At 45.0% G+C, this 25581-nt stretch overlaps 1 protein-coding gene across 5 annotated transcripts in view; it reads right to left on the bottom strand.

Moving 5' to 3' along the window:
* Positions 1–589: 589 nt before the first annotated feature.
* Positions 590–25581, bottom strand: part of LOC119164952 (homeobox-containing protein 1) — a 188583-nt gene continuing 163591 nt past the window's right edge. For 4 of the 5 annotated variants that reach the window (XM_075873396.1, XM_075873399.1, XM_075873397.1 and 1 more), the window contains 3 exons: positions 25220–25425; positions 21950–22182; positions 590–17365 (listed from right to left, as the gene is read on the bottom strand). In XM_075873396.1, the coding sequence (XP_075729511.1) occupies positions 17314–17365; positions 21950–22182; positions 25220–25425 (491 nt within the window). In that variant the 3' untranslated portion in view covers positions 590–17313. The remainder of the gene's footprint in view (positions 17366–21949; positions 22183–25219; positions 25426–25581) is intronic. The other variant, XM_075873400.1, reaches the window with a different exon arrangement.

Here is a 25581-nt window from a genome sequence, read left to right as displayed (position 1 = left end):
CCCACTTCGCAGGTGGCTAAGGGGAAAAGCATCCGTCCCATCATGCGGACGCCTACGATGGCCACACGCACCAAGACCGAAAACGAGTTTTGACAACTGACGGTTGCGCTTTCCGATAGGCTCATCAGAGTAGTAGGTTAAATCTACGACGGCCGCTCGAGAAAGAGAGAGAGATCGAGCTGCGGTGAATCTACAATACCACAGGAACCTGTGGTGCAAGAGCCAGGTGGCCACTCACCCTTTCAGTTCACTTTATTACTGTCTGCAGCGCCACACCTCCCTCTCTCAGGAGTGGTCTACCTACCGAGAAGAGGCTCTTTCGTCAAGACTTGCTCCTTCCTATCTCCTTCTTTTTTCCGCTGCTTGCCTGTCTTCTTCTCCGTCTATTTTCCTTCTATTCTTTTTATCCCTCCTTCCCCCCACCCCTATAAGGCACCGCGCCGTGTCGCCTGAAGGCAGACAGATATTAGGTGCCTTTTTCTTCTTCATTCTAACCACTACCACCACCACCAGTACAAGCTTAAGCTTCCTCTTGGGCAGTCTGTGGCAAGGACCTTCCCATAAGAATGAAGTAACGGCACAGAAGAGATTGTGTAGTTACTTACCAAACTAAAAATTTTATTAAGTTTCCAGTACACGCATTACAAAATGAAGAAAAAAAAGGAGGCTACAGAAAAAACTACACAGTGTACACCACCATCTTTTTTTGTCTTTTCTTTTTTCGAAGTTTTGCTGGCACTGAAACGTCTACACACACTCGCACATGCACGCCACATTATATGCAAAAAACTCCTGGCCTTGCACCGTAAGACAGCCAGCCTGTAAGAACGCACGCCGCTGAAATGGCAGCACATGTACAAACCAACACACTGCGCTAAAAAGACAACTCCGCGTCGTCTGCATCGATTTCGACGCAGACTAAACACATATAGCACCGCAAGGCCAGGCTGAGGCTGAACCTTTAGTCTGCCATCCAATGAATTTGCCAAACGAAGACACAAAGAAATAAGAAAAATGGAACACTTGTTCAGCTACTAGCAAAACAAAATGTCAGAACCTTAGGGGCTACTTTTTCGTAAAAGACTATAAGCCTTTTTCGCAAAAGACTAAAATGCTCTGGCTGTGACGTCATGCAATCAGCCGTGATGTAGGCATCAATAGCGTAGCTATGGCAGGATCACTAAAAGGTCTGTTGCAGTCATCCTTGGACGGCACTTTAAACGTGTTTGTCCCAAAACGCTAAGGCTCGTAATTTTCCTCTTTGGCGTACGTCATCGAGAGGCGCGACGTGCAGCGACTCTAGTAAATGGGGAGACCCAATGTGGCGGCATTAGCGACGACAGCACCGGTACCTATGACGCCACAGCCTACATGTAGCCTGACCATCCAGCACACACTGAGAGGCTTCTTGCAAGAAGGCAGTTTGAGAACGATACACCTTTGCGGATGAAAACACATACTGCTGATCGCTCCTGGACAGGCACAGAGAAGATTAATTAGGTTTTCTGACTCGCGGAACACAAATGCGCTCCTCCATTGCGTTTAGACATTTCTAGAAGAATAATCGATATAGCATTGAAGCTATGAACACCGAAGCACATTCTCAGAGGCACTAGACACCAGAGCGGGTAATGCCACACTGTCTGCAAAGAGCGAGAACTAGTGAAGATACTGAATACAATATCCGTGCAGCGAAATATTTCCTTACTGCTGCGAGATAGTACGTCTGCCTCGATACTCGAGTCGTCAGCTAGTAGATACCAGCAATCCTACAGAAGATGCCATTGCAGTTCCAAAGCTAAAACGCCTCTCTCAATGGCTCTTCACACTAAAAACAAAAAAGATGCCATTAATTTTGAGCGTTGTGTCAAGTCCAGCTTCAGCCTGTTATTGCAGGGACATCCGTCACAAGAAGCAAGCAACAATTCTCTTGTCGTGTTTACATAGTATACAGGTATAGTGGTACCGTACCTTCTTCGCTCTTTTAAAATGATTTCATCGTCACACCAGAAATAACATCGCAAAAGCAGCAGTAGCTACTAAAGCCCACATCCACTCTCATGGGAGTCGACAGAATGAGAGAGAGTTAGAGAGAGAGAGAAAGGCTGAGATGCGTTTTTTGTACTTGTCGTTATGCCACTGTGTAGTACATCAATTAACGCCGCTGTGTCGATTCTAAGAATAAAACTACGAGCAATGTTCGGGGCTAGCCATGGAGAAACTCTTATAGGAACTGTAAATACTGAAGTCACCGAGACGACTCAAGCATGTAAAAGAGTGAAGGAGAGCCAACACATCTTTTTTTTTTCGCTGCACGTACCTTCGATTCAGCTGCCTTTACAGGATTTTCTTGACCACAGCAGCTACGAAATTTCCCTCTTGAAATCAATGGCCTTTGTGGAAGAGCCCGTAGGCAGAAATACATGCTGCTTCATTTAGCAACATGGCTAAACGAGCTACTGCCTTGGCTTCAACAATTAACGATGCCCACTTGCCTCGCCTGTCTACAGTAGATGGCGTGATATTCCCCAAATCTTCGTTATCTGGGTCACTTCCACAACGGCCACTCTTTTAACACAGGAAAGCTTTGTAGCTGCGGTGATTAGAACACCCCAGCTGCTGTTGCAGCTGGCAACGAAATCAAGGTGGACAGATTACAACTACAAACAGACAGGACGACGACCATTCGTCAAAGCTTAAACGAGAAGAAAAACTTGACCAATGCACTGTTTCATCAGCAGACAGCACAACGTGACATTTCATGCGCCGTTAGCAATTCTGCTTCCAGCAAGCAACACAGGGCAAAAAAAAAATAAATGTGTTCACAGTAACACCGTTTGGGATTACTCAGGGCCCAAATCTAATGATTAGGCCTGACCCAGAGACCCGTAACGAATAGGAATGAACCAGTTGAAAAGGGAGTTAATGGGCGCATTCGAACAATTATACATGATTGTGCCTGTGTATTGTACAATGTGGGTTCCAAACGAACATCCGCAAAAACTCTGTATGATCTCAAGCTACTGCCCAGGGCTTTGCACATACACTTAAAGCATCTAGATTTTTTTTCACAGCTGCTACATTTTTCACGTGTCAGAGTGCAAGAAAGGCAAAATGTGTTAAGAAAAATTTGTTAGTCAACGCGACTGGTTTACCTAAAGTGATCAGTTTACCAAAAAAAGAGCGAGCCTCTTGAGATACTTGCATGTTAGCAATGTTGTTGTTGGTTTGACCTTACACTCTGAAAAGCAAGTGCTTCACGTGGAAACCAAATATGAAACCCGTAGTTTTTTTTTTTTGAATAACCAAGCCAGCTAGTATCACCTGGTATCACAGCGGCTCGTCATATTTGTGAAACCCAGGTGAATGTCTTGAGTAATGACAGTTTCTAAAAACTCTCGCTAATACACATACTGATGTCTCCGTAAACGAGTCGGGGCACAAATACATACCAGCTTTTGCGCTCCCACTATGGCCAATGAAAAACTGCGATTTCATGGTGGACCGATACAATGAGTCAAACACAAAAATAAAAAAAAAATAGTAAATAAAAACGTGAGGTAGTGGGGTTCAAGTAGAAATAAACTGTTCGATGGGGATTCATTTTTCACAGTAAATTTTGTTGAGCTATCAACGTTGTCAGTGTCAACAAATTTACTATTCAATACAAACAGCTGCAGTTCCTTGTTGAATCTAGCAGGCAAGCCAAAAAAAAAAAAAGTGTGATAGGAGCTCCATCATGAGCTAAGGTAAACTTCCTGTTGTTTCAGCAAAGATAAGCGTACAGTTTACACGCTAGCTGAATTCACGCGGAATGGCTTCGATGCTGCGGTGCAACCGAAGAAAGAACAACAAAAGTACAATGCAGACTACACACGTGTCCAAGCATATAGAATGTGTAGCGCTCGCATCCAATGTCAGAGAGAACAGCAACGCTTTGTTTCGTTACTATCAACTCCCAAGAGTTGAAGCCGGTGGACGAAACCCATGTCAACAGCAAATCAGAGCACACGAACAACTGAAACACACACAGACACAATAAGCAAACGTCTGATAAAAACAGCACACCCCAAGAAAGGCCTCTCAAATCCATAAAGTTTACAATACACAAACACACAAGCAGACACACATATTAATTTCTTTCAAAAACACAAGTGTACGGGAAAGTATTGTTCAGGAAGATGAAGGTATAGCTTGATCCAGGTATCTGTGACACATTTTTTTCCGATTTCATTTCACACGAACGTTGTAATCCTGAGTGACAGTTTTTAATCCCTGAAAGTCATGTGAGTGACCGTTACGGTAGGGAACCACCAAACGCCGAAATGCCGTCGGGCCCGTGACAATGTGCATGACTTACGTCATGTGGAAATATGCAGAATTATGCACGCAAAGAGGAGTTTTCACTGCCAAATGCCTTTGCTAACTCCATACGTACATATTAGACCAAATTTTTGAGGTTTTTTTTTCTGCTAATTACGTATCAATTGGCCTTAAATTCACGTACCAAAATCGCGGGCCATGGAAAAGGCTTCGCCAATAGACGGCATTCACGGACGCAGGTTCCGATACACCACCGAAAAAACATACCCGTGAATGCGAAGGAAAAAAAAAGTAGTGAAAGAACATCATCATATCATTTGTATCAGCACGTTTACAAATATGCCATTTGCTGGCAACAACGCATTGCTGGCAATATGCTGGGCAATTTTTACGATGCCGTATAATCCGAACAGATTTGTGTGGCTCCAGATTTTTCAAGCAAGTGACACACAGTAATATATTGTACGATTAAACAAACGCCAAGGGCCAACAGGCTTATTGTGAGAATTCCACAAATTCCATACTTGTGCGGCTTTCGAAACGCGCATTTGATGCACAAGCGCTACCGTAAGAACTTGACATGCCTCATAAAAAGAAGGAAAAAAAAAAAAAAACACTGCATCGAAAACCCCTACATAAAGTCACGTGTGGACAGACGCTTCTCACTGCGTTATTGCACTAAAATCATTCCAGAAGGTTTGCACGTTTGCTGTTATGCGAGAGCTGTCTGCGAGTTCACGGACATTTTTAATCACTGAGGGGGCCCCTTTTCGCGCAAAAAAACAAATAACAAAAGAAGTATCCAGGTTTCCTGGACTTTATTCACTAGTGAGCCCGCACTTTGAAAATGAACAAATCATGTGATCTCTCGCTTCAACACCTCAATGGCATGAAATGAGGAAACCGACTATGGTGACATGGGGAAAGAGGAACTATATTTTAATTCCAATAATCAATCAGTAATACACTGTGCCTAATGTAATTAACCATGAAGATGCTGGAAATAGTGGTGGTTTAGTATACATGAACATTCAGCCTCGTATGACTTACTGCAAAAACGATATGCTGAAAACTAATGTTCTATTATGGACAACTTTAACTTTAAATATGCCCTGGCATACTCAAACTCACATCTGCCCAAACTTGTCAAACTGGAGACAATTTAGTGGTTATAAGCATTTGATGGTTTCAGCGGTGTTGAAAGTAGCCACATCAAGCACGGTATTCAGGGTATTCAAGTGAAAACGGTACAATTGAAAAAAAAGGGAGTCTTCTTTTGGTACAATTTCAAGTGTCTATAACCTTCTGAAAAGATTTATTTGACTAAATTTCTTTTAAAATGTCTATCCAACACGTCACTTTAAGGAGGGGCCTTTCACAAACTGGCAGGCACAGGGAACTTCTGGTACCACCGAAACGCCATTTTTCATAATGTAAAAAATTTTGCCCGTAATGTCGCACAAGTAAATGAAACAGTCGTTTATTACTTCCTGAGACAAAGCAAAAACATACCAGGGAAAATGCACCCTTAACATTATCAGGGCATGTAAATAAAAAAAAAGAAATACACAGGTTGAGGAAAAGTGGTAGAGAACTGACAAGTACAAAGTTTCAACACTTTTTCGCGACAGCAGTTGTGTACAGAATGTTGAGTCGTATAACATGCGCAGACATGCAAGCTATACAGTGAGACCCACTTTTAATATGAAAAAGCTTCCTCTAACAAAATATGTATATATTCGTACTTAAGCGTAATTCTAGTCTCAACAAAAATAGAGTTTTTCATCTTTTTTATTTCACACATTTTTTTTTCTCCTGTCCTCACACCGCTGATTTCATCCGTTTGCAAGACAAAGCCACCAAATGGTTTTTTATCTCATTTCTTGCACGCTTCGACTTTAGGTACGATTAGTACCGTTTGCTACGCTCAATTTGTAACGGTCACTATTACCCTTTTGACTTGTCCTACTTCAAGTGCTTGGAGTTGGAGCAGTGCTAAGCAGGGCAGCGTTTCGTAGAATGCAATGTGCGGCAGGAATTTATCACTCGGTGCATCAGTGAGCACAGCACTGACAGCGTCCGCCTTTGTTCACACATGGGAAAATCCGATACGGGGTACGATGACAGATGTAGTCGCGAGCACGCCTTAGATGTCGGTTCGCGTCAAATGAGAATTTCTTGAGTCCCGTAGTGATCGTAGCAAGCAGTTCCGATCACTCCTGCGCTGACTTTGTAGAATTTGGCAGAGACTCGGGCAAAAAGCAAGAATAGGTACAGGTCCTACAATGTGCCTTCTTACCTAGTACGACACGATCACTGCTGGCAGATGTACATTCCGTTCTTCATATTTTGCAAACACTTTCATGTGATTATTAAAATCTGCACATGTTGCAGCCACGTCATCACAAACAAAACACTGGCCTGCAGCAACGTTATCAAGGTGAGTAGCTAAATCGAATTCTTCTGTAGGTTTCCCCGCAGTGCACGTAAGAGGCAGAACAAAAAATGAAGGCGCATATAGACAGAGTGCTAAAATAGCGATCTGTCTTTCTGTATAAGCCTTCATTTTTTTCCTACTGAAGATGTGCTACGAACAAGCCTGCATCGCATCCCTAGTGACCTAATTCTTCCACTTATACTCCAAACATTTGTACGAAGGCTGCTCTGTATCTTTGCTATATAAGAGTGCTTACGGTGTCGAAAAACTCTTGTAGTCGACATTTTCATGCTTGGCGCAATGTACGAAATGGTATGAAGTGACCGAACGATGCTGCCTATGACGGGAAAAGGGAGTCATCTGCCAAACGAGCAACAACACTCAAAATGAAGAGTAGCCCCTGTAGCCTCCCTGCAAAGCACTGCCCCTTAACGACCCTCCTTAACGAACTTCCAGATGCTCCAAGACACCTCTGCAGTGGGCTTCAATGGCAGCCCTGATGCCAGTCGGGAAGCCTCTAACCTTTAATGCCAAAAAGCGTACACGAAAAAACAAAGCTCTACGTATCTCGTACTTATTCGCTTTACCGTTTGCACAAATACTAACTGTCCTAGGATTTCACTCGCAAATTTCCTGCCTGTTTTATACAACAAATGACCATTCAAAAAATGCTCTCAAATAACAAACTTTCCCACCAACCTAAGGCACAAACTGTCATGATTTTTTTTTAAAGTCTAACACAGCAATCGAAAAATCTTGTCATCTTTTTCTTTCACACTTTCACACACGTGGATTTAGAGAGGGCGTTTCAATAAAGCCCCACTTCCCGATGCTTAGCTTTTTTTTTTTAACTCTTGTACACCATCTAGACCTGACTGACTCTTTTGCCATTTAACTTGAGACCACTTCTGTATAACACTTTCACAGCTTTTTTTTCTTCTTTTTAATGCTTGAAACCTGACACACATGAACCTGTTTTACTGGGAGGTAGACAATGTGCAATTCCGAGGCACCGAGGAATTATGTATACATATATATTGTGTATATATTTATATATAGACTGTATTCACGCGCATGTGATTTTTTTTCTGTATGTATAATATATATATATTTTATATTTATAAGCAGAAAAAAAACACGCTCACCAGGTAAAATGAAAGATATAACACGGTAGGTGGGGCTTGGGGAGTTAAGGGAGGTCAGGTGACAACATTCGACTAAACCATACACCGGGATAGGATGGATAAACATTGAGAAAAACAAAAAAAACTCCTCAAACAATGAACTGAAAAAAAAAAACAACTATCGAGGTCAATGTAAACTTTTCTACACATTCAAAAGGATATATAAACGACTTTGAGAACGAAGGGGAAAAGAATAATCAAACAACCCATCTTCAGCCAGCAACGCCCATTTTCTCGGCCAGCTCGTCATGTAGTCCTACCGATGTTTGGGATGCCTTTCTTTTCTTTTTTCGAAATGCCGTGATGCATTTCACCTAGACATACTGATGAAACTATTTGCTGGCATCAATGTCCAATTAATATTGGATTTAAAGAGGATATATATACTTTTTACCAAGCGAGTTTCAACAGTACCTCACAGAAGTTGAAACGAGGTGATAGAGCCACAGGCGATGTCATTTTGAATTTTATGGGCAAGAAAAAGAGTATATATAAAATAGAAAAAGACGAAATATCTCTCAAGATGCCATGTGTGATTTGCCAATGGTGCCCTTGATGAAAGAAAAGTGCTGTCATGTTGAAAGTTTTCAGAAACACAGGACGTCTACGTGACTGGTTCAGTCAAGAAAGATGCCATCTCCATGTGTCGTGATCTTGGCTTAAACTTCATTACTTGCAAAGCGGCACTTAGAAGATAGCTGCTTGACTGTGGGCAATACCTGAGATATAGCTTTGTGGTGTGTAACATGACGAGCTGTTCGAAAAGCATTGCTAGCACTGCTTCCGTTGCACGAGCTATCCAAGGGGGGCAAAAAGTGCAACGCTTCCTTGGCATCGGACAATGCTTCGACTCACCACTGGTGCGCAGCGGCACCCTGAACGCTTTTTCGTACCTCACACATTGGTCATGCTCCAAAGGCAACACCAGCCCTTACTCAAAAGAACGATGAAGGCTACAACAACAGAAAAAAGATGTTCGACAGCTACAAGAGTGTGTGAATAGATGTTGTCCTGGCAGAGGCAGTGCCGAGGTGAGCAACACGTACGTTATGGTCCGAAACTTTGAGATGCGTATATATTTATACATATTTGCCTTTTTCATTCATTTCCCAAAGGTGTGTTTGACAAAACATGCGAGATCGCCCTTCTACAGATGTACAAAAAGACTTAAGAAGGTGAGAAGAGAACTTGCAAGAACTCCGGCTGGACTTATGCAGCCATCACATGCACTGTCACGTCTTCTTCATGGGGTTCGTAACATGTTTCAAACCACGACCTACTGTACTCCTGACCAGCCCAGATATCCCCTCTCCAGCGCCCACATCTCGTTCGTACCTTGTACCGCTAGGGCCGTAACCTACGAGAAGCGAGGTGCTAGTCAGCACCTGATCGCTGACGTTAGTTTCAGCGTTTGCAGGGATAATGTGACCAACAGAGCACTCATATTGCACAAATGCTAAATAATTTGGAAACAAATATACTAGTAGTCAATCAAAAATTATCTGCAATTAATCGGACGCGACACCACATAGGCTGTTCTACACTACATAAGTCTACAGGTTCCCACGTTTGTCAGCCAGTGTGGAATAAATACCTGTCCCCACTGAATAGGTTACTTGACCAGCCGTCTAATTGAAAAAATAGTCACATATATGCCAACAGTTCATCACAGAATGCAGGTGTTCTTACTGCAGCGCTGTCCAAACAGCCATAAAGTAGCAGGTAGTGACACCAACAGTGAGTGGTTGAACGAGAACGGGGGCACGCGTTCCCTCGGGAACTCCGCTATCTGGGCAGGTCAGAAGTACAGGAGGTCGTGTTCCAAAAATCGTCGTTCTTGACACAGCGTTATATTACTACTCTTTGTTCACAAATAGGCCGATGATATTTAAGAGTATCCGCATGATATTACCTGAAAGATAGCAGGGAGAACGCTTTCTTGTAGGAACCAGGTGACGTGACGGAGTGCTTGACAGCTGTGCAAAAAAAAATTGGGCCTTAAACTGAGGTTGTTGCTTTCTCTAAAGCTTCCACAAATCAGGGCTTTGCCTTTGAATTAACCTTGGAAACCACCTAAGCCAAACAAAACGGAAGTCCCACAAGTAATATTCACATCTTTCACACAAAAAAAAAAAACTGACGCAGCTACAGCAATAATCACGCCAAACTGAATAAACACCTTTAATAACGCTCACGAACAGACCCAAGCAATCCTCACGTTGAGATGGCTTTCTTTGGAAATGCAGGGTTGCCTTGCTATCATTTCTCTCTTTCTTTGCTTCTTCAACCAATCTACAACAGACACCGGTATTATTTCTTACACCATTGCCTCTTCGCATGCTGCTTCGTTTTTTTTATTTAACCTGCAGCGACATCTCTTTGACCTGATCTCGAAAAACCAACGACCGACCGGCCAACGTTCCTATGTCGCTGGTGCCGGTCCAACTCTCATTCCGTCAGGTACTGCTGTTGCCTTTGGCACGTGTGTGACCACCTAAAGATAGCCTGGAGGGGCGCTCGATTTTTATCGACGCCCTCGTCGTGTATGCTGCGGTGAAAGCGTGGCGACGATGGTTATGCTTTAATTTTTCACCGGAAAGAAGACTGTCAAGTCTGTTCCGCTTCCAGTTGCGTTTGTCTAGCATGGCGCACGACAGATACAGGTTGACGTGTAACGTGGTTGCTGCAGATGCAAGGATCATCTGCAATGCATGCCAAGAACATGAAATAAAGCGAGCCTATGCAGGTGATAAAAATAGGAAAAAGGAACGCTTCGGCAGAAAAACAATTCTGAAGAAAATTGCACATGGCATGTCTGTTTACAGAAGGAGCCATTGGTGCGAGGCGAAAGACCAAGCGGGGGAAAGATTCTAAGGGAGCAAGAACATTTAAAACCGGGATGAAAACAGCCACTCTGAATATCGTGGAAAACTGGCCCGAAGACACATGCACGACATGACAAAGAACAGCAACTATGATACAACTCGTTGACAACACACCGTCGTCGATCTGGCAAGGAGAGGGACGTGTGAGAATAGCTGCAAGTCTTCAAAAAGTGGGGAGGAGCTGGATAGAATAACGGACGTGGCAAACATTAGACACGATTTGAACGAGCATGGATATCAAGAAGAGGTGGGATGTCGTCCCGAAACCTCGCCCCACATCATAAATTTCCGTGAGGTTATCACGGGTGAAGACAGGTTGGCGCCACCTACCCTAACTCCACGTGGGCGTCGTCCCCCACCTTCGTTCATTCGACACCCGAGCCCCTTCCACTTATACTTCGCACAAAGATCATGCACACAGGCACCTATGTTTGAGCCGCTGCTGCAAGCACTGGACATGAGAAATGGCCGTGCACACATAATGAGAGCGAAAAGACGCCAGGCAAAAAGCACGACGCTGTATGGACGCAAACACGAGCGATGGCTTCAAATCAAGGCCTGCCACTCCTGCCTCCTTCATCACTCCACCACCACCTCTCTCTCTCTCTCTCATGTCCTCCTCAACTGCCTGTTTCCCTTTCATTCCCTTCACTTTTCACTCCTTCTCACACAATGACATTTTACTTTTTTAAGCTTCCGGCATGTAAAAAGGCAAAGCGACTGGCCGAGAGAGAAGCAAATGCAGTAGACAAAAGCCTGAGAAATGCAATTGTGATGTTACGGGTGCTACATTATTCAGCATGCTCAATTTCGCTTAACAGAGAAGAGGCCAAAAGGAAGTTTAGATTGTCAACAAAAGGGAGAGCTTTTAAGCGCGGGAATGCCAGAGCAACGAAGCGGCAATTCTTCCAATGCTGTGACTGGTAAATTTCCCACTATGACCAAGCTGAGATTTCACAGCGAGGAAAAAAACAAATGTCTTGGAACCCTTTTGCAAATTTGTCAACTTCTTAAAGTGCAATGGTAAAACCGGAGACCTGATTGTTGCATTGCAGGGTTCCTGTGCAGTTTTTGTGCAGAAAGAACTCTTTTTAGTAACAGATGTGAAAAAGATGAGTTACGCATTCTATGACAGCTTCATGAAGTTCCCAAACATAAAAAACAAAAACAAATGCTCACGTCAGCACCAACCTAAATTGAGCAATGCCTCAGTGCTGATATGTGCAGAGAAGCAGCTTTGCTTGCTGGTGATGCTGTAACCAAGTGTTAATACCCGTCAAAATGTCAGAATGCGAAATTGTTGCTCTTTATACAGATGGTCACAAATAAAATCATGTTTGCCAACACAAGATCAAATAGATTTAAAAAAAAAACAAGCCAGGATCAAAAAGAGTTGTCACGGCCACAAATCAATTTAACTGCCACAAGAAAACAACCCCCAAATCTCTCAATTCTTCTTCTGCAGGTCTGGGAAAACGCGCTAGCTTACAAGTTCATTTTGAAGTCTGGCATTCTCCACGCTGAAGGCTCCTCATAATACCGCTGTAAAAGAAGGGAAAGCTTGGCAAAAATGTGTGGCAAGAAACGTCACTGTACCACACTTGCCAACAACCAAGCAGCCCAACCAATGAAACTGTTCACTACAACGCAGGTGTGCCTAGTGAAAGCGAATCAGAACAAGAACTTCCTCGAAACTGCGGTTAGACCTTCAAGTCTATCAGGAGCAGCCGCGTGAGTGAAGAAACCTTTAAGAAGAGCAAAGCACAGGAAAACAGAAGGGAGGAAGTGGGGATGTGAGAAGTGCTTGCGGCCCAGCTAGAGCAACAGCAAAGATATAGGAACTTTCGTGACGGAAACAAGAGACTCATCACAGAAGCGCGAAACCACGCACCGCCGATCATGCATCGTTGCGGAAAAACGGCCGGAAGAGAGGTGGTGGATGTCTGACGTGCGGCCAGTGACCGGCGCTTTACATTTTCCCTGACTCGGGCTGAAAGGATGCGGTCCTGACCGCAGTGTCGTGCACTGATCCCACCCCGTGCGCGTCGACGCAGGCAGGAAAAGAGCACAGCCAGAAAACCACCGTAGTCTGAGTTGAAACAGCAGGGGGGGGGGGGTGTTAGACACACGAATGCACAAAACGGTAAAAGCGGGCGAAGCAGGGGAGGAGAGAAAAGACTGACAATGGAACGGAAAGACAACCGAGAAAAACAGCAAGCAGATGCCAGCAAAACCGATATTTAGGGCAACACTGTGTCGTGGTGGTAGGGAGAAATGGACGACTATGAAAACGATGCTCGGCTAATGCGATGAATCTTCAACGATATTGCTTAAGTGCTCAATGGCAAGTTTCTTTGTTACGAGGCACGCCAGCGGAATAGGCAATATGGTGAGCATGCACGCAGAGCAACAGTCATCCGAACGGGAGCTCCTTGTTGTGTGCAGGCCACAGATGAAAATCTCATATCCGCAACTCTGCTTGCCACCAAGCATGCTACTGAATATTTAATGCTAGTAAAACGTACACCACTACAGCACACTAACATCGGTGCCCTTATATGTCCTTTTTATTTTGTTCCCGAATGGCACACCAGTGGCAACTCAAATACTTGGTTCCATGAGGCAGTAAGCAGCAGTGATCAGGGCGGCACACAACTGGACGCAGTGATCTTGGGCACACAGCAGGCCAGCCCTGCTTACCGACACCACGGTCATCTTGACTTCTCAAGGGCATATGCTTGCCGATTTTGTTAGAAAGCCCTGCCATATTCTCTGCGTACATGTCATAGTTCCCGAGTGTCCCCTATGATGCACACTGAATGAGCAAGCACCAGTTAATAGGCCCATTGTTAGCTCAAGCAACATTGTTGAAGAATCAAACGAAGGAGCACTGCAGTTGCAGGCAACAGCCTGCCTAGCTCGTCTGTCTTGAAGCTTCCCTCGTCTGTTGGCGAAAAGCAGCTGGCAGTATTCTGATAGTGATGCTGCCTGGCTCGTAGAACAAAGGACGCGTCGAGATAGGAAAACTTTCGCAACTGCAGTTGACGCTGCAGAAGTTAAGGAAGATGATGAAATGAAACCACAAGTCAGCTGACCACCAAACATAAGCGAATGGGTACATTGCGTAAATCTGAGCCTGAAGTCAACATTTGTCTCTAAGATAAAGGTAGGGCGTCTGCTTAGGCGCACTATAAATCATGTGAGCAGAAGTAAAGGGAGTAGGGGGGGGGGGGGGGGGGCTTTGTGAGGTGTATAAATAAGATTCGTGGCAGGCAAATACAAGCAATTAAAAAAACAGAGAGGTGGTAGGATGAAAATTTCGTGCACCACTGTGAATGTGGGAAAACAACTTGACAAAACCTACACGTGGGGTTCACAGTAAAGCTCGGTAGAAGAGAACACAAGTGTATTATAACGGCAGGCATAGGTAGCGAGAGCAAAACAATGCACAAGGCTTCAAAGCCTCTGCCCCCCGCGACGTACTATCATTTTACTGTCATTTACCCCATAGCACCAACAAAAACGCATGCACTACTCAGCACGTTTCGATGATTGTGATAAAGCATCGCAGACCGGCATCACCACGACGACGACAACGTCCTCGGGACTTGGTCAGCGCGGCCCGTTTCAACTTTCACTTCGTCCGTTGTGCACGGCGGTCTCGCCCACCGCACACGGATCGTAGCAGTTCCTATTGCAGTAGACGCACATGTGCCCCCGCCAAATGCGAGGACGACGTTGGGTAGCATCCTTTCTCCGGTTCCTCGTTTTTTTGTTGTTTTTTTCTGTCTCTGCGTCGCGGGTCGATCCTCATCTACCGCATTGCCCCTCAGGGGGAGCGAAAAGGGGGGAGGGTGATGGGAGCGAGAGACGCGCTCAAACGAAAAGCCACGCACTGACACCACGCATCACAAGTCTTGCGTCAGGGTGGATGAGAGCAACATAAAAAAAAAAAAGAGGGATAAGTCCACTCGGAAACAGTCTTCTTTTTCGTTGCCAACGGCACACCACTGTTCCATGAAGCGATGTGGCATCGTCGAAAGGCGAACAGAACCTCGCCGCGCGACACTACACCACATCGCGTCACTCCTGTCTATGCCAGCACCATCAGTCTAGGCACCAAAATAAGAGAGAAAAAAAAACAACAATAAAAAAATAAACACACACAGACACACAAGAGCCGTGAGCTTGATACGGCGACGTCAGGATGCAGGGAAGAAATCCCCGACTGGCAATGCGCCGCACGATGACGACGGCTTCGCGTTGCGCGGCATCATAGAGTGCGCCACGTCACAAGGAAGGGAAAATAAACGGATTCTCGAGTTGAGCATGTAAATATAATTGAGGTAGGACTTATGAAAAAAAATGATCTAGAAAAAAAATTGTGGAGGCGGAACACTGCGCAAAAAGAAAGGAAGCACTAAATGTGAGCGAAAAAAAAAAGACGATAGCAGACTGGCACAAATGTTTGAATAAGGAAATAAAGGGGGGGGGGGGGGGGGGCAGGACTGCTCAAAGAGGAACAAGATGCACGGTGGTGAAGCTTCAGCGTCCAGTTGCTGTTCTTCTTCCAGCCACTTTTTCGTAAAAAAAAAAAAAGTTAAAAAGAAGGACCTCGTCTAAGTTGTTTGTTTTTCGATGGCCGCCAGTCGGTCGACTACTGAGCATTAGACAAGAATGCTCAACTAAACATACACTTTAAAAGGCCTGTTCGTTCCCTTCGCATGAGTGCCTTTTCATCGTTTGGCAAAACTGACCCGTTCCCCACCCCCCCTTTTTTGTTTGAAGAGACCTGAGCAATCATGGCAATTTTAGCGATCCAAGACGACGTTAACTAAAGGAACGAACAAACAAAAAGAATGAAACCCGCACTATTCCGTTGCTGTTCATGACATCAGTCTCTCGTGGATTTGCACGAAAGTCTAGGTGTAAATGTATGTAATAAAAATAAAATAAGAATGGTCTCTCTCTGCGAGTACCCTCCAATTCCAGAGCTTCTTGCTGCAGTGCGCACTGCGTGCATGATTGTAACAAAGGCGCAAGGACATACTGACAAGCGACAGACGCGTGCTTCTTTGTAACCTGCATCGTGCTAATGGCGCGCCAATTTACAAAGTCGAGAAAAAGAAGGTTACAAGTTATACCTGAAAAGTTAATTGAGACACGATCGTGGCACAAAACGTGAATGGGACAGAACAGGTATTTCTAGTGCACTAAAAGCAACTGCGACAGGCCTGACAATCGACAACGAAAATAAAGAAAGAGAAAGCGAACAAAGATGATATCTCTTGTAATGACAGGATTGGTCAACAAGACAAGAAGGCTTCTTCGACATAATTATATCAACGCTACTCATTAGCCACAACAACAACTCATAAAAACTCTTTCAAGAGAAAACAGCACCGGGAAAATAATGCAGCACTCAAAGGTGGTACAAACGTCTACGCGCACTTACAAAAAAAAAAAAAAAAATGCATGGCGACGACGAAAGATGACCTAGCAAGATTGCAATGACGGGGATGGCCTGCTTGATAACTATAACCGAAGGGTGATTGCCTGCGGCACCAACTAAACTTGCAATGACTGTAAACCAAGCCTAGTATCGTCGGAAAAATATAACAATAATGATAAAAGCACCGGGACTGTTGGGACGAAAACAGAAAAGAAAGTGCACTTCCACAAAAACAACAAAAGAAAAAAAAATGCACCCGAAGAAAGCATACTACTGGAAAAAATATGAGAAGACAATCATGAGCGTCACACACGCAGCTTTACATACAATAAGAGACAGGAATGAGGTACTCCGAAACCCGTTAAATCCAAACCTATGTTCAATTTGGCATTTGTTCGCAAGAAAAAAACAAAGAGCAAAGAGAGAGAAGGAAAAACAAAATAAACACCCCCCCGATTTCACTCCTGCCTTACATTTTTTTTTTCTGCTTTTCTTTACTTTTTCTTTGATTCGCTTCATTTTTTTTTCAATCGTGAGGTAGAGACCGTGGAAAACTTGTTCCCTTCCTGGCACTCGCCGGCAGAGACGACGCGCCACAACCGCGCACGGCAACATCAAATATGGCGAATGCAACAACGCTGCGCACTTGTCACTCAACACACAACATTACTGCTTTTCCGTCGGGGTGGGCAGCGCAAGGACGATCCAACAAATGACTTCCTTCAACCACAACGGCACCGAAAAGCTCATTCCGGCAACCCTTGCACCTTTCTTTCATGATGTCTTCGTTTGCAATCTTGCGTTAGTGGCATTCTTTTCACTCGGGATTTCAGGGACGAACACCGAAGAAGACAGCCAGCGCTCGCTTGTCCGATGTATACCGAGAAATTTCTCGAAACTCTTCCTTTTTTTTTTTTTTTCACTGACGATATGAAATCCTTTCGCGTCGAAGACTCTAAGTGTTGACGTCATTTCTTTCTTTTTTTTCGTATTTTCTCCCACCACGACTTGCTGTTCACCACCGCATTGTCCTTAGCCATCATCATCCTGCTCCATGCTGGACACACACTGAGAACTTGGCATTCTGGAAAAAAAAAAAGTAAAGCAATGCAAGGACTTGAGTAAATGAAATCACTCCCGAGTAACGGCCCATTCACAGCTACAACTACACTCGATTTCATACGCTTTGCGCAACACTATGAAAGTTAGCGAGACTTCTTGAAGTACATGCGTTTGCAGTAGGATCGGGCTAATTAAAGACTGCCAGCTAATCATGGCTATGCTGATTAAAAACTTGTAGTTGTGACATCCATAGTTAACTTTTGGTGAGTAGGAACCTCGCAAATTAATACCAGGTTAATAATATAGGTTGGTAACAAGCTCCACTGTTACTCCAGCTTTGCAACACTAGAACGAGCTGCTCACATTTTTTACTACATGTAACTTAAGGAGGGAAGCTGCACTTGAAAAGCGACTTTTTTATTTATGGATAGATCTGAACCAAATTTTCACAGTTTGTGTATTTTGATGTGCAGATTCCCAAAATGTAATTACTTTTGTGATAGGGCTAGCAGTTCCCAATATACTGTGCTATCATTGCATAAGCTGGGTCCTTTGTTTGGAGCAAAATTAGCGTCTAGTCGGAAAACCCGAAAATGGTGGTTACAGTATTGAAACAACGTAGGATGTTCAAGAATAGCAAGATGCTATAAATCAATTTACTGGCGAATTTTAACAAGAGTTAGAGGTCATCAATGTTTACAGAAGAAAAGGCATTGTCACATATCATACATGTGACCCATTTATAAAATTTTGTGAAATGTATATTGCCCTGAAAATAGCCATATTGTCACAAAGGTACAGGGACGCAGGCACAAAAGCAGGGCGTTTACTTTCGTGACCGAAGGCAAAAAGCACGAACACCACAGCACACGCCCACAGAAGTACTTCGTTATCCTCCGCAAAGGCTGGCAACCATAGTTGCCAGCCTACTTTGCGTCAATTCCCCCTTTCAAGAGCGACCGTCCCGGTCGATTGACTAAAATGTTAGAGATGGCCATGAAAAAAGATGGTCACGTAAACGAAAAAAAAAAAAAAAAAAACATAAGCCCGCGCTGTTGTGGATAATAAAAAAAAAGTTCGGAGTGTTCATAACTCGCGGGTTTGGTACGTTTCATCCGTACTACATGAACTACTTCTGAAACGTCTTCGTTTTAAACGTCTTCGGTTTAAACTGGTATCCGAGCTTTGAGGAACTACCTCGTAATTCACGTCACTGAGGCAGCGCAACTTCGTAAGGCCCAAAGTAGCGTCGCAATAGCTTCTCCGAAAGCCCACGATGTCGAACTGGTGTCCACACCCATACATAGTCACCTGGTTGATAGTGGACGTTCCTTCGGCCTTGGTTGTAACGGCGAGCGTCGATATCCACACCCATACATAGTCACCTGGTTGATAGTGGATGTTCCTTCGGCCTTGGTTGTAACGGCGAGCGTCGATATCTTGCTGCGTGCGAATGCGGTTCCGTGCAAGCTGGCGGGCTTCCTCGGCTTTCTCAACGAAGTCGTCAACGGTGTGATTTCCGCTGGTGTCCTGGTCTACGGGGAGCATAGCGTCTAACGGTGTTGTGACGCGACGGCCATAAACAAGCTCGAATGGTGTTAGATCTGTGGTCTCTTGCACAGCGGTATTGTAAGCCAACGTGACGTACGGCAAAATTTCATCCCACGTTTTGTGCTCTACATCAACATACAAAGATAGCATGTCGGTCATTGTTTTGTTTAACCGCTTTGTCAAGCCATTCGTTTGGGGATGATAAGCTGTTGTTTTCCGGTGGTTAGTGTGCGTCAGCTTGGTGACTTGTCGCAATAACTCTGCCGTAAACGCTGCTCCGCGATCGGTTATGAGAACAGCAGGTGCACCATGACGCAAAACGATGTCGTGGACGAAGAATCTGGCGACTTCAACTGCAGTTCCACTAGGCACAGCTTTGGTTTCTGCATAGTGAGTCAGATAGTCGGTTGCGACGATTATCCACTTATTTTCTGAGGACGACGTAGAAAATGGACTAAGAAGATCCATTCCCACTTGCTGAAACGGTGCTCGAGGTGAATTTAAAGGTTGGAGGAAGCCGGCGGGCCTTGCGGGTGGGACTTTACGCCTCTGACTGTCACGGCAGGTGCGGACATATCGCTTAACAGACGAATACAGCTGTGGCCAGTAGTACTTTTGTCGGATGCGCGCTAATGTCCTAGCAAAGCCCAAGTGACCGGCAGAAGGATTGTCGTGGCACGCCTGCAAAACTTCCTCACGATGCCGTTGGAACGACGAGGAGAAAAGTTTCCTGGCTGCTCTCAAGATTTCTCTTGTAGAGAACATTGTTCCGCAGGCAATACGATGTTAATCCACGTGAGAGCCGGCGTGGGACGATAACGTCTTCTCATTGAAGATGCTGGATGACAGGTAATAGCTCAGTGTCCTCACGTTGAAGCTCAGCCATCCGGACCACATCAACGATGCCAAGGAACGGTAAATCTTGTTCAGTGACAGATGACGTCGGGGAAATAGGAGCACGAGACAGGCAGTCAGCATCTGTATGCTTATGTCCTGATCGGTAGACCACCGTTATGTCGTACTCTTAAAGGCGGAGGCTTCAGCGGGCGAGGCGGCCTGATGGATCCCGTAGATTGGCAAGCCAGCAGAGCGAATGGTGGTCACTGACCGCTCGAAATGGCCGGCCGTATAGGTAGGGTTGAAACTTGCTAATGGCCCAAACGACTGCTAGGCACTCTTTTTCGGTGGTAAAGTAGTTAGCCTCTGCTTTTGTGCTTAATGCATGCATTTATCTTTCTGGCAAAACAAAAGTTATGCTGATAGCTCAAATAGAACAGAAGCTATTTATCCTCCATTGTGACAAATATGTCAAAATTGCTGTTTTCAGAAAACAAGGAAAAACGTTGCAAAACATTTTTATTGGAAAAATACCTATAAAAGCTTAAGAAAATGCACCAGGGGCATAATCTGAATGCATCCCATCCTTATTCCTCCTCTTATTCCTCCTCCTTATTCCGTCTCGCGCACTTCACTGGCACCGATCATCAGCGTCTCACATGGCCGGAGTCGACATCGCGCACGCTGTCAGGGAGGCGCGTGTCTACGCGCTCTTCTCCGTTCCCGATAGCATCGGCGCGGTCATAGTCCACAGAGCGTACGCTATCCGGGGAACCCGTCTCGCGCACGCCTCTGTTGACGATAACATCAGTACTGGTGCGGCCAGCGTCCATGCCGCGCACGCACGAGGAATCGTCTACGGCCACGTCGACGTTATCAGACGATGTCGGAGCTTGCTCCCGCGATGCAGTAGCAGCACCATTGGGCTTTCTACCCCTGCCTTTCTTCCGTGAACGGCCAAAATGATGCTTCGACCGGAACTATTTCGCACCGCCGGGCATAGCGAACCGCACCAAAATATTCTAGCACACTTACCGCACGAACACGTTAGCGATAAAACACCATTGCAAGAGCCATACCTTTTCAAAATGTCGGCTGACACTGCCATCGAGTTTTCCTAGCCAATCGAGAAACGCCATTTTGGTCACGTGCATCAGGCAACCAATGGAGTCGCGAGGCGCGCGTGGTTTTGCTTTGCTTTTTTTTGCTTCCGCAAGGGACACATGGTTGCTTACTGAAAACAAGAGAAAAGCTGGAAACGCAACCTTTCAAACAAGACCAAAATGGCGCTGGTGGAGCGCATAGTTTGCGTGCTGTCAGCAGTTGAAGTAAGGCTAGTTTAGACTTGAATTTAAAGGTCTGCTGCGCGTAGTTGCTCCTTTTATCTCTTATAACTCTGGAAATAAATAGAATTTCGAAGCCAAAATTTGCTGATAGATGCAGGAGGGCCTTGGGAACGCGAAAATGATGAGAAAATGCGATTTTTTGGCCGATTTTCGACTTTTAAGTGTCGCGTCCCTACTTAAATCCTTTTTAGACAGTAAAAATAACGAATATGCTTTGTGCCATAAAAGTAAGCTAACCTTCTTATTTAAACGGTTGTCAAAAGATTGTTCTGGATTACATGTGCAGACTTGTGAGGATTGTTCTGGATCACATGTGCAGATCACATGTGCAGATCACGTGTGCAGACTTACACATTTAGCTAGCAGAGCTTCTTGAATAACTTACACAGAATTGTACTTGATGTATGAAAAAGAGTACAGCACTGGTCGCATGAAAAGTAAGCTCAAAATGGCTCCTTAGGTCGCAAAGAGATTGCTCTAGCTTAGCTGCTCAATTTTTCAGACACAAACTTTTGAACCAATGACATGAACAAAAATAGGATGCCAGATTATTTTAGGGGGAATGGCAATGCCAGCAGACGTGAATTTAGCGTGGCAATGGGTATAAGATGCACGGAGGTTTGAATGAACACCTCGAGTAACTTTCTGGGCGCCAGTTGCAAATGGTCGTGCAACCAATGCCAGTTGCAAGTGTGATTGAGTCTTATGTCAACGTTTGCACAAACAGGACTTTGCTTTTGCTAACTACGGCCAATGCATGTAAAGCACATAGGCACATAGCAACACTATGCACATAGCAACACTATGCACATAGCAACACTATGCACATAGCTAGCAAGACTAATTCACTTTATCTCGCTCTGTCCACTCACTCCTGTTTGATGACAGGCTTCATGTTGTCGTTGGTGGTGAAGTCGGCCGGCTCCGAGTCATGGCCGTACGACGGCAGCGAGGTGGAGTCTTCCTCCTGGGAGATGTCCGAATCCCCCTGGTCACTGTCACCCTCGGGGCCTGCAGAGTCCCCCTGGTCGCTACCACCACCTCGCATCGAGGGCGTCTCCACCTGGGCCCATAGCGACAGCAAAGTCGCAGCCGGTGAGAAAAACTGTTATCGAAGCAGTAAGTTAGACAGACTGGTACAGTGTCATTATGAAAAAAATAGCGCCAGATAGAGACGAAGGCTGAAAAGCACAAAACAAAACACATGCGCTCACTTGAAACTGGCATTTGTATTTAAAGACAAAGCCAGAAAAGCATACGGTTTGTTGATTTAAAGGTGAACATTAGACAGAAGCCTGTCTGACCGGGAAGGAACTCTTGGTCAAACCGGAAGGATACCAACCAAGGTTGTGACTATCGTATTTACTCGCGTGATCCTCGCACTCGCATAATTCTTGCACCCCCACATCGCCCAACAAAAATACGATTTATTTTTTTTTTCCTCGAGTAATTATCCCACCCCCGAAAACTCCGCAATAATGTCGTCTACTCATTCCAGCCACTGATAATGATAGCGCTTGCCATCTGACGCCATCTCTTAATCATCAGGCGTACAATTATTGCACGGAGTTTCAATTCAATTCAAGCCAAGCCAAAGTGGCAAATGCGCATTGCGGCGTGTTTTGTATGTTGTGTCGGTAATCTTGTCATGTTATGGGGCGATACTGAAGCTACATGGCTGCTTTCAAGTTGAAAGTGATAGATCATGCCCTAAACAACGGCGGCAACAGGGCCGCCGCTAGGCCCTTCGGAGTCTACGAGTTTTGTGTTCGCTACTGGTGACGGCAGCTGAGAGCCACCAAGACGCGCTAGGCCTGCTGTGTGCCTAAAATTATGATTGATGGTAAACTTTATTTATTCAGAAGGAAACTGCGGCCGATTCTGTTAAATAGCCATTAGCCCAATACTGACGTCCTATGCTTACCTTTTGAGGGCTCCTGTTGTGCCGCGAACGCTACCGCAATGCCCACAACTTTTGCGTATGGTATTCTAATTCTTGACTATTTGCTTGCACTTTTTGTGTCTCAAATAAATCTCGCCTTGTGTTGACCCCGTGCTTTTAATGTTGACCATAGTTATAGCGCAAGAACAGAACGACGACAAAGAGACATTGTCGTTCTGTTCACGCGCTATAACTATCGTGATGTCATACCAAGTAGCCACAACTGCCACACTTCTAATTTATTGTTGAGGTAAGTTTCAATCAGTACTTCTCAAAGCTTGCTGTTAGTTGCTGGTGTGAAAATCCCGACTTGCATCCACTTCGTTTTTTTTTTTTTTCGTTCTGTACGTTTTTGTGGAAAGTTTTCCCCGTGTACCGTAATTACTCTAATCTAACGTGCACCTTTTTTCCGGTTAAGCCAGTTCATAAATTGCATGCGCGTTAGAATCGAGTATGAAAAAAAAAAAAATCTGAATACGGTCATTCTATTGCCATCGGCATATCCAAAATGGCCGCCCCTTATGTGCGTCGGCATGGCCCGTTGGCCATTTCTGCCTATATGTTTACCATGTGCGACACTTCATACGTGTGGTGAGGAGTTCATCATCTTGTAGTGCATTAGCGTCGACGGCATGGAAGGACCGACTCCAAAAACTCGAGTGCACCACGATGCCGCTTTTAAAAGAAAAGTCATCGCGTGTGTAGAAAAGGGCGGAAATGGGCCGCATCGCGGTCGTTCGGAGTTCCCGAAACGTGCGTGCGGGAATGGCGGAAACAAAAGCAGAGGATTGTTGACAGCAAAGCTTCACGCAAAGGCTTCAGTGGACCACAGCAGGGTCGGTTTCCGCAAATTGAGGAGCTGCTCGGCGAGTATGTGCTTGAGCAGCGAGCGGCACAGCGGCCCGTGACGACAGAACTGCTCCAAGTGCGGGCTATGCAATTAGTCTTAGAAAAAGGTCTAATGCGTAGCCAGTTTAAAGCGAGCAGGTGCTGGCTAACTAACTTTATGAAGAGGAAAAGCTTTTCCCTCCGAATGGGAACATGCATATGCGAAAAGTTTTGCAGAGGAGTACGATGAAAAGCTTCACAGTTTTCAGAGGTTCGTCTTAAACTTGTGGCGCAACAACGGCTACCTGCTTGGGCAAATCGGGAATGCCGATCGGACGCCTCTTTACTTGGACATGCCCAGCATCACAACCGTTGAAAAGGGGGCGAAGCAAGCTTGCGTGCTGACATCGGTCCATGGTAAAACTACAGTGATGGCAATGCTCTGTTACACGTCATATGGGCACAAGCTTCCCCAGTACCTCTTATTTAAATGGAAGACGCTCCCGAAAAGAGTCGTTTTTTCGAGTGGTGTGATCGTGCGGGCCAACGAGAAAAATGGGTGCGCGTTGCAATCGATGTCTTTTTTTTTTTTTCCGACGTCGAAACCGGGTGCACGTTACAATCGAGGGCGCGGTAGAATCGAGCAAATACGGTAATTCTCGCACCCCCCAACTTTGCATCGGTTTTCCGCCAAAAATAGTGCGAGGATTATGCGAGTAAATACGGTAAACATTTTTTGTTTACTTTCTTTTAAAGAAAGAACCCCATGTTTCAGGTCTACTTGGGATATTTTTTCAGGGGGTAGCTGGGGTGCACTGAAGGTTTATCAACTAAATTGTGCATGTGTATGAAAAAATAAGAGGAGAGAAAGGGAAACATCACTTGTTATACATGTCACATTATATAATACAGTAGACTTTTAAAACGAAACCTGAAGGAACCAGAAAAATATGTTCCATTTGCCAGGAGTTCCATTTACTGTGAGAGGAACAGGGTGCAGAATATAAATACTAAACCAATCAGATCAAAAACAGTTGTTCCATTTAAGCAGCAATTTTGTTTAACAGATTTCCGTTCACTGTGAGAGTCTACTGTATATCATTAATGTTATTTTTCATATTTCTTTATTTCAATTTTTCCAGACAGCAAAGCACTCATATGACATATGCCATTTTTTGAATGCCTTGCCTAAGAGTGCACAACAATACATGTAAACGACAGTCCCCCCCCCCCCCCCCCCTTTCTTCGTCAAGCAAGTTTGAAGTGAGTTCATGCATCTTGCATTCTACTCTTCTGTCTCACTCTCATTTTCAAAGCTTACTTCCCAAGCAGAGATTAACTGCATGTCTCGAAGTACCCAGGAATCACTCACGTGTGGCGAGGAAGTGGGCAATCCGGCAGCACATGATGGCAGTGCAGCCGCGAGCGCCGCGGCCGAGCTTCCCACCTGCGGGTACAGGCTCGGTGCGCCCCACAGGGGTGGACCCACGGAGAAGGGGGACTTCTGGTGGCCTCCACCTGTCAGCGCTGGCAACCCGCCAAGGCCGCCAGCCTGGGCCGCTGCCGCCATTGCTGCCGCTAGAGACAAGAGAAAGACGCATAGGAAAATTGAAAGTTAATGAAATCGTGGTTTTCTTGCATGCTGAAACCGTCGCACGATTACGAGGCATGCCACAGTCGAGGACTTGGGATTGACCCTTTGACACACTATGTACACAATTGTGTACACCTTTT

The sequence above is a fragment of the Rhipicephalus microplus genome, chromosome 9 (genome assembly GCF_043290135.1).
Source record: "Rhipicephalus microplus isolate Deutch F79 chromosome 9, USDA_Rmic, whole genome shotgun sequence".
In the NCBI taxonomy this organism is placed as follows: Eukaryota; Metazoa; Arthropoda; class Arachnida; order Ixodida; family Ixodidae; genus Rhipicephalus; species Rhipicephalus microplus.
The sequence above is the reverse complement of the archived record's forward strand: the minus strand, read 5'-3'. Positions and strand labels throughout refer to the sequence as shown.